This window comes from Vanessa atalanta, chromosome W, assembly GCF_905147765.1.
Source record: "Vanessa atalanta chromosome W, ilVanAtal1.2, whole genome shotgun sequence".
Classification (NCBI taxonomy): Eukaryota; Metazoa; Arthropoda; class Insecta; order Lepidoptera; family Nymphalidae; genus Vanessa; species Vanessa atalanta.
Window position 1 is genome coordinate 3396369 of NC_061901.1, and position 9976 is coordinate 3406344.

Genomic DNA, 9976 nt, shown 5'->3' on the forward strand with positions numbered 1-9976 from the left:
CTCTCCCGTCCAAAAGCATATTCTTAAGCACTTTTTAGACAACTCTAATAGAGTTCTAGAATCTTTAACCGGTACCCTTCTAATTGTAGGTGACTTTAACTTAAGTAATATGTCTTGGACTACAGGTAACCATTACTCACTAGATGCGGGTGCTTCTAACAGCTTATTGCATAATATGTTATCGGATTTTATGGCGCTCAATGACTTAGCTCAATATAATCACGTAGTGAACAACAAAGACAAAATACTTGATCTAGTTCTTGCTAATAAATCGCTTAGTAGCTTATCTGCATGTACGGATCCCCTCACGTGTCCGTCACCTCACTTCACCCTCCACTAATATTTTCGTATGATATTAATTTTACTCCACTTTTACCACCTAATGATAACATACACAAACATTGTTTTTACAAGGCCGACTATCAAAATATTCAAAAAGAACTTGAATCTATCCAATGGGATGTTATCATGAATGAATGTATGTCAGTTGATGACATGGTTTCAATTTTCTATTCTCAACTGCAGACGTTAATACGAAAATATGTTCCGCTTTCTAAGCCTCGAAGCTCTAAATATCCTATTTGGTTCAATTGCGGTTTAATTAATTAATTGTATTAAGGAGAAATATAAATACAGGGTCAAAATACGAAAATATAACAACCCCCGTGATGTTCTGACTTTTGAGCTCTTAAGAAAAAGGTGTGATAAGCTATTAAAAGAATCCTACTCTAAGTACATAAATAACCTCGAGTCTTCATTAAGATCTAATCCCAAGCTGATTTGGTCATACCTGAAAATGAAAAAAAAGCCGAACAACTCGTACCCCGCAAAAATGACATTGAATTCCCGTGTAGCTCTTGATGGTGCAGATATTTGCAATCTATTTGCTGATCATTTCTCTTCTGTGTTCAGCAATAGTACAACGCCACCTCCAGTGAACGTTGCCACTATAAATATTTCAAACAGGAATTATAATATATGTACATCACAAAGTCTGAGTCATATATCTTTTACATCCGAGCAAATTCTCAGAGTTTTGAAGGGCCTGAACAAATCTAAAGGCGCGGGAGCGGACAGAATTCCTGCACTTTTTATTACTACGTGTGCAAATAACCTAGTGAAGCCACTAACTATGATCATCAATCGTTCCCTAAAAACTGGCCAATTCCCTATACTTTGGAAAAAAGCCTTGGTTCTACCACTTTATAAAAACGGTGACAGAGGTTCCGCAAAAAATTATAGACCAATCTCTATAATATCAATATTTGCAAAAGTGTTTGAGCTACTTGTATATCCTATTATCTCTTCCCATTTCAAGCAAGTTGTTGCTCCGGAACAACACGGTTTCTTGAAGGCCCGATCTACCAGCACAGTGGAGTTTTTAAAGAGGCTCGAACTAAAATTTCCCTGTACACTGCCTTAGTACGTAGTATTTTAGAGTATTGCTGCACGGTGTGGAATCCACACTATGAGATTCACAGCCACAGATTAGAGCGAGTCCAAAAAAGATTTCTTTGGCATCTGTCCTATAACTTTAAGTTGGCTGGTAGGCTGCACAGCTACGAGGAAAGATTGTCGCATTTTGGACTTCTTTCTCTTCGCGATCGTAGACAGCTTCTCGACAACATATTTCTTTTTGAATTAATTAATGGGTCCACAGACTGCCCATACCTATTAGGTAAATTGAGGATTAATGCTGCAAGAAAATTTTCTAGGCCGTCTGTATATGCACCTTTTACTGAAAAATTAACGCACTCTCGTCAAGGGCGTTTCTCCCCTATTAACAGAATGTGTATTAATTATAACAACATATATAAAACTATAAATAAAGTTAAAAGTACACAAGAGTTAAATTCAACAGAAGTGAGAACCATTGACATTTTTGATAATAAATTGTATAGCTTCAGAAATCAGTTACTTATGTATTTCAATAATAATTCCTTCTTATTGTAATTTTTTTTTTATATGGATTTTTATTTTGCAATCTTGACTAAACCAATATTTAATCTTAATTTTGATTGTGTAATTTTTTGATTGTTTTTATTGAATAATTTATTGATCTGTAATTTATTTATTGATTGTAACTTATTTATTTTATTTTCTCATTGTTAACTTAATATTTTTATAATTCTCTGACATTTTAATTTTAATTTACTTGTTTAATTTTGATAATTTTCCTCTATTCATTATTATTGTAACACAAATAATTTAAATCAACTTAAATTTTTTGTTTATAACTTTTTTTATTTATAATTAATTCAATTTTAAACTTTTTAATTGTATCGTTGTTAACTATTATTTTTTGTTGGTATTATGTAACACCTGTAAAAAAGTAGTCACTAAGAAATATTATTAGAACATTTTATTCCTTGTAAATGTTAGTGTTCTGCTTGTTGGTGTTCAAATAAATAAATAAATAAATAAACTCTATTCATCGTACAATTTATTGCTAGTTGAACCTCGCCTATAGTATCCTGCCACGATTTATCACTGCTTGTTTCTACCGCAGTTAACATTGATTTAAGAACACTCATAACTCTCTCTACTTGACCGTTGGCACGAGATGAACATGTCGCTATCAGATGTAAGTCAATATTTTTACTAACACAAAAATCACGAAATTCCTTACTCGCAAAACAACGTCCTTGGTCGGCTATTATGCGACTTGGAGCACCAAATAGAGCTGTACTTTTAGTTACGGCGTGAATGCTACTTTTAGAGTCAATGTTTGTCGAATGAAAGAGCAACACGTACTTCGTAAACGCATCTATTAACACGAAAATGTATTCTTTTTTTATTGTTTTTGCCGCTAAGTTTACCCGTCGCGTCTATATGAACCGTATGCCATGGCGTCGTTACTTTAGGTATTGAATGCAATTCGGCTTGAATTTTATCGTAATGTATTATCACTATTTTGACTGATCGAATTTACACAACAAACCTTAGTGAACGAAAGCACGGTAGCTGTCATATTTACCGCGAAACCAAGATTTAAAATCTCACGGCCTAACATAACGTTACTTTGCAAATAGCTATCAGGCAAAACATGTAATAAGATTTCTAGAGGGTGACCGTTAATCGTTACACAACATAAAATCTGTTCTGTACTGAATGCTTGTGTTTTACCAATACCAGTCATAGCAACAACATTATAGTGGCGCTTGCCACTGAACTTTGATGAAAAACTTTCTTTAACTAACGAGCATTCAGCACCAGAATCATATGTAAACTGAATTAATTCACCTTTGTGTATTAATGTCCCGGACGGTGGCTGCACCGTGCAGACGTCAACGCGTCGCTCGCCGCCGTGTGCGCCGCCGTGGCTGCTGCTGCTGCACCGCGCGGCGATGTGACCCGGCTTGCCACATTTAAAGCAAACCAAGGTCTTGGCTGCCGGCTGCTGCGATGCTTGACTCGACGATGTTGTAGGTCGTCCTCTCGTGTCAATCGTTTTACTTCTACATTCAACTCGCTTATGACCACTTTTGCCACAATTATAACACTGAACTTGGTCATCCTCGCTCGCTTCACGTCAGTTGTATTTGACAGCTCACTGGTGGTGTTTATTTTGCGCTTGAGATGTGAAAAAGCACTCAGTTCTTGTTGTAATTTCTCTCTCGATGTAATGTTCGGAGTAAATGCCATGCGCTGAAGTCGCGGCTCGGCTTGTTTACGTCTTTCCATCGGTTGGTCAGCGACGAAATCAATCGACTTGCAAATGCGGGTAGTGTTTCTTTTTCACTTGGTTTCTCAGCACTCATCTTAATGAGGGTACCCGCCAATGTTTCGGTCGAAATAAATCGTGTTGCGAAGAGAGCTTTGAATTCAACCCATGTGATACCCTCATAGGCTATTTGAGATAACCAAGTTGATGCTTCACCTATTAGCGCCTTGCTGACCGCCAAAACAAGTCGACCGCCGCTTGGAGGATTTTCGGCGAAACACAAGTCAGCCGTCGCGCACCAGGATCTTGCATCAGCATCCTTTTTCTCAGGATCGAATGCTGGTAGTTCTTCATGGTGGGCCGGCTTAGATGATTGCAGGGCCTCAATCAATGCTCGCATGTTCTGGTTTTGTTGCTCGAACATTGCACGCCAGATGTTCGTCTCATTGTTTTGATCCAACGCTGATCCCACTTCTGATGACGGCGGAGGGCCATCACCACAGTTATAGTTCATGGTTTTCTTATGTGTTCGGTGGGTGACGTAGGATCAAGAAAGCACACTTGTACAATCAACCACAGTATAATGACTCAGTAACACAGTTTAAGTAGGTGACTGGAATGAGCGATGGTTCTGTGACTGCACGCGCCGAACGCTCGGAAAGTAGTGATGTCCGACGTTCCCCTCTGGCGCATGCTTACACAAACTCCATCGAGTGCCGCTACGTGGCGCTGGCATTCCGGAAACGATTCCATAACGTAGTCTCGAACGTATACCACTAGATGGCGTTGTCAGAAATAATTCACCCGGTTGCGACATATATATTTTTTTATTTTTTAAAAAAATCAATTTGCCTCTTCGTAAACTTGACTGGCACTGCGGACAGGATCGTCGTAATTATAGCGCATTCGCGTAAATATTCGGGTATCTAAATTTACCGATTATCGCGATTTTCCGGCGCGGACGGCGATCCATTGAACAAATAAATTCGTCAAGTGGTTGGAGCGATGCTGATGGCGTTGGCTGGTTGGTGAGTAAGCCTTTTCACCTTCCTTACCTATTTCATGCCTATTCAAATTGTAGAGTTTTGTTATCTAGAGATTGGAACTCTCTCTTTTTAACTGTTATCTGGTTTTCATATAAAATTTGTGAAATCGGAATTTAGTTATACGTATCATATTTGTATTTTATCTCTCACATGAATTTTTGTGAATAATATTAAGTAAAATTCAAAAATAATATTAAGTAAATAAATAATTATTAATAATTATTAATAATATTAATAATTATACATTTAGATATAATATAACAATGTATTAGTGAAAAAGGTAATTATAGTGATTTTTATTTTATTAGATAGACCGCGATATTCATTACTAAAATGTCTACTAACGAACATCTGGAGCAAATAGTTCTCATCCCAACTGAAATTCTTAAATTAATCCCACTTTTTGGCGGAGATAAACGTCAATTAAATCTTTTTATTAGACAGTGCGAATACGTTATTAATAAATATGTAGGGGGTCCGACACAAAATATGTATGTTATGCATTCCATAATGAGCCGACTTAAAGACAATGCGGCGGCCCTTATCAGTGAACGCGAGGATATAACGACATGGGACGAATTCAAGGAATTATTAACGTTACACTTTGGGGATCCGCATAGTGAGGAATGCATTGCTATCGAACTTGAATCCATGAAAATTAGGCAAGGTGAATCGTATTTAGAATTTTGCAATAGAGTACAGTCTGTTCGTTCAGTTTTAATTTCGAAAGTGAGGGCCTTCAAGTTCAAAAGATTGAACCAAATCTGGGATTGCTTCCGATTAATATAGGACAAGCTTATAAACAAGCAGATAAATGGACAGTTATAAAGGTATTCGATTTAAGCAGAATATATTTAACACTAGATTTCAACTTGAAAAAATATGTAGAGTTTAGTAATCTAATTGATAAGAGCAATCAGTCTTCGATTGAATTTTTAGGCTTAAGGAAACAAGTAGAGTATTTACGTAGTATAACGATAGACAAGCTACGACAACTATTGCCCGCTGTGAGAGTAAAAAGAGGTTTACTAAATCCCTTAGGATCGATAATTAAATTGATAACTGGTAATTTAGACCATGATGATGCCAATCACTATGATTCCCTAATTACACATTTGCATGATAAAGAACTGTTAACCGATAAGAAAATAACTGTAATTTCGAAAATGTTAGATTCTTTCATAAGTAGCACAGAAACGTTAATATGTTAAATGATAAACTCATATGACGGTGGAAGAACAATACACTCGATTGCATGTGCAAGCCCGTAACTGCATTGAGCGATGTTTTGGATTACTCAAAGCAAGGTGGAGATGTTTGCTTAGACAGGGTTCTTCACTATCATCCTCATGTAGCTAGCAAAATTACAATGGCATGTTGTGTATTACACAATATAGCTTTGCAAGCTGGGCTGCCACCACCACAACCACTTCCTGCTGCACATGACAATAGGGATGATACAATAATGCAAAATCCCACATCCACTGTGTTTGTAGGTAGCCAGAGTGAAGTAATCCAAGGAAGAGCCATGCTGAGTTGTTTATTGAATAGGATATAGTAAGATTATTTTAAGCTTTAATATGAATCTATTTTACATTTCTTAATTATAAATTAAACTTTTATACTCTATACTTAATTTATTTTCTGTAAATATTAATAAGTTGATTGTATTGTGAACAAGTCTGGGTAATTTTACTTTAAATGTAATTTATTTAATAATAAAAACAGATTTATTATTACAACAAAATTTTTATTAAAACACTAACATATAATCAAATAAAAGATGTTAAAATATAATATAATATAAATAATTTAGTATTATTGTGTAGGTAAGAACAAAAAAATAACATTTAGGTAAAATCAGGTTTCTTAAATGCTACAACAAAATTAAAGTAATCAATAAATAATTAAAATACAAACGAATATGAATGTATGAATCAACAAAATTAAAAATAGCTGTAGAATTTTATTATACAAACGGATACTTTGCACCAAGGATTTACTAGCTTTGTGGAGTCAGAAACTTAAAAAAAAAAAACTAATACTGTAGGCAATTTGAAATGTACGTAAGCCACAGCTGAGATCATTATTACTACATTGATATTTTATGGGATAATATCTGTTGAAGGCAGTGATGATGGTCTCAACTGTGGTAAAATTTCTATTAAATTGACTACAGTATTAGCTAAACTGTTTAAAATTTCGTTTTGCTTTTCTTGGACCTCAATTCTTTTAGACTCTAGTTTTAATCTTTCCAACTCCCTTTGATGGTGATTTTTTTCACGGTCTGCCTCAAGTTGGAGCTGGCATTTCTCAACAGCCACAAACTCACTTGTGGCTCGTTCAAAGGGTGTTTGAACCCGGCGTGTGCGCGCTCGGAGGAGCCTATGGCGCCGCGGAGTTGAGGTGGAAGACGCTGAAGGCGACGGATTTGCCTGATGTCGCTGCCGTTGAGGAGCACACCGTGACGTGGTAGCGGCAGGTGTCGTCGCTGACGGCACCGGCGAGGACGTAGTGCCGGGCGGCGGCGTTAGCACTGGTGGTGGATGTTGTGATGAGGTGGCAGTAAAGGCTGATGTTGTTGCTAATAAAATAAAAAACTATATTTTAAATTGGGCACAAATAAATTTATTCAGGCAAAACATTGTATCTTTAAAAAAAAGGTACCTTGTATAGAGCATGAAGGAATAAAATCCAACATAATTTCATCCGTGGCTGTGGTAGAAATTTGGGGTGGACAGACCGTACAATTAGAGTCTCTGGTCGGGGATGGTTGAGTGTTTCTCACTGATGATGGTTGAGCCTGAAAATATGAACAACTTGATAATTTTTATTTAAAGAAGAAAATACACTAGTAAGCCAAGACCCCAAGCAAAAAAAAAAACTAGCATCAAAGCCTCTCTCTATAATTCCAGCTTGACCAACAACAGCAGTCAAACCCATTATACTCAACACCCTCTCTTCTGAAGCAGTGAGAGTTTGTCTGCTGCTTGGACCACCACCAGTACCAGAAGCCTCACGACGTATTGCTAAAGCTTTTTTCTTAGTTTTAGGTTTCCAGTCTGCCCACACCTGGATATTATTTGTTAATTTTTGTTATTAATATTTTCATCAATTATTTTATAATTTTTGAAATAAGCTGATTGATAATAATGAAGTGAATGAATGATAATTATAGAAAACTATAAAATAATATTTTTAGGGGGGTTTTATTAGAACCATACTTTTTTCCACTTGTCCCTTGGTTTTACTACTCCTCCACCTATGTAGTTTAATAACTCTTCTAATTGCTGCCACAGTCGGTCAGCTTTAATTCGGCCTTATGGCCCTTGCTGGGGTCTCGTTATATCGCCATAACTAGAAGAAGTTAAAACTATTTCAGACAAACAAAGGGTCTATTGATTAAGTAAAGAATCAAACACAATTATTGTTTGTTTCGTAAGTGGTAATATTAGTTCCTATCGCGTATCGCGTCATTGTTTATGTTTTAAACTTTCAAGTGCTACAGTATGATAGATTTTCAAATAACAAAGGAATATATTTACGAAATAACTAATAATTTTACGTACCTTTCCATGAATTCCAGTAAAGTTGCAAACTGTTCTGGGCTTGCTCGAGATTTATATTCCATTCTATAAAAGTTATCACATCATTTAAGGTATCGGTCATACTTAAGCAGGATAATAAAATAAAATTTCGAATCACAAGTAATGTTTAAATTTAAATTCGGCACTGTGATATTGTTATAAACCAATTACAAGGAGAATGTATACCCACCCTATTTAATTTACTTATTTTTTAACACTTCAAATAAATATTCTTCAAACTTCAATTCAAAACAAGAGTTGATCCCGCGCTCAAAGTACACAACTGCGACTTTGACGTTGGTTTGACGTTTTAAAGATCGCTCACCATAGACTAAAGTGTAGGTTTTTTCTAAGTTCATTGTAGAATGAGCGATCGTATCACTCGTGTCAATTTGGCTAGCAACTTATCGTTTTCTATAATCGCTTACGCCGAAGCGTTAACGATTGTAGAAAGAGATTCGATATGAAACGAATGTAACTTGGCTAGGCCCACAGGTCACCAACCCGTACTACGATTTATTGTCAGCTTATCCCGATATAACAAAACCTATGTGTTACAAAAATGTGCCAAAATATAACGTTATGCACCACATCGAGACTACTGGACCCCCTGTCTTCGCCCGCGCTCGACCTCTTTCCGCCAACAAATATATGAGAGTTAAGAAAGAGTTTAAATTCATGCAAGAAATAGGCATATCATCATCATATCATCGACCTTCGAAGAGTTGTTGGGCCAGTCCACTTCACGTTGTTGCTAAAAAGAACGGTGAAATACGACCCTGCGGCGATTATCGCAGTCTTAATGCCATCACCACCACGCCAGATAGGTACCCGATTCCGCGTATTCGTGACTTTACATACCCACTGGCTGGAAAATAGATATTTTCCCGAATTGATTTACATCGGGCATACCACTTTATTCCGATGGCGCCGGACGACATTGAAAAAACAGCAATAATAACTCCATTTGGCCTGTTCGAATTTCCACGAATGACTTTTGGCTTAAGGAACGCAGCCCAAACTTTTCAGCGCTTTATGAACCATGTTGTTTTTGAAGGTCTGGATTTTGTATTTAATTACATCGATGATAGCATTATCTTTTCAAACTCGGAATCGGAACATCGAATGCACTTAGAGCTGTTGAACTGTTTCCGGAGCACCTTTAGCTATTATGACTGACGCATCCAACACGTGCGCAGGCGCTGTTCTTCAACAAAAAATTGGCCAAAAATGGAAACCGCTATCCTTCTTTTCCTGCAAATTTAGCGAAGCTCAGCAACGTTATAGTGCTTACCACCGGGAGCTACTATCTATATACATGGCTGTAAAACATTTTAAGTACATGATTGAAGGTCAACAAGTGACCGTATTTACGGATCATAAGCCGCTCGTGTACGCCTTACACAAAAAAGCTACGAGTGGCAACGATACACTAGACGCCTACGACACCTGGATTTCATAAGTCAGTTTTGTAAATGAATAGAGTACATTCAAGGCTCGCAAAATATCGTGGCGGATACCTTATCAAGAATCGAACAGATAGACATGCCTTCGCCAATCGATTATACAGAAATATCCAAGGCTCAACAAAACGACGAAGAATTAAAATACTTGCTGAAATCAAAAAAATTAAATTTTAAAGCCATCGTATATCCAAATTGCAATGAACCGATATATTG

The 9976-nt window shown here is 36.7% G+C and overlaps 1 protein-coding gene across 1 annotated transcript; it reads left to right on the forward strand.

Annotated features, from left to right (window-relative positions):
* Positions 1-8879: 8879 nt before the first annotated feature.
* Positions 8880-9759, forward strand: LOC125075534. The gene is made up of 2 exons (XM_047687247.1): positions 8880-9138; positions 9497-9759. Exons 1-2 carry the CDS (start codon positions 8880-8882, stop codon positions 9757-9759), a joined length of 522 nt encoding a protein of 173 aa, XP_047543203.1.
* Positions 9760-9976: the final 217 nt, after the last annotated feature.

What these genes read in the sequence shown, in the direction of transcription:
- LOC125075534 (XM_047687247.1), top strand. Translation starts at nt 8,880, where the DNA reads ATGCACCACATCGAGACTACTGGACCCCCTGTCTTCGCCCGCGCTCGA. An exon ending in AGATAGGTACCCGATTCCGC is followed by an intron (nt 9,139 to 9,496) that starts GTATTCGTGACT and finishes ACACGTGCGCAG; the next exon opens with GCGCTGTTCTTCAACAAAAA.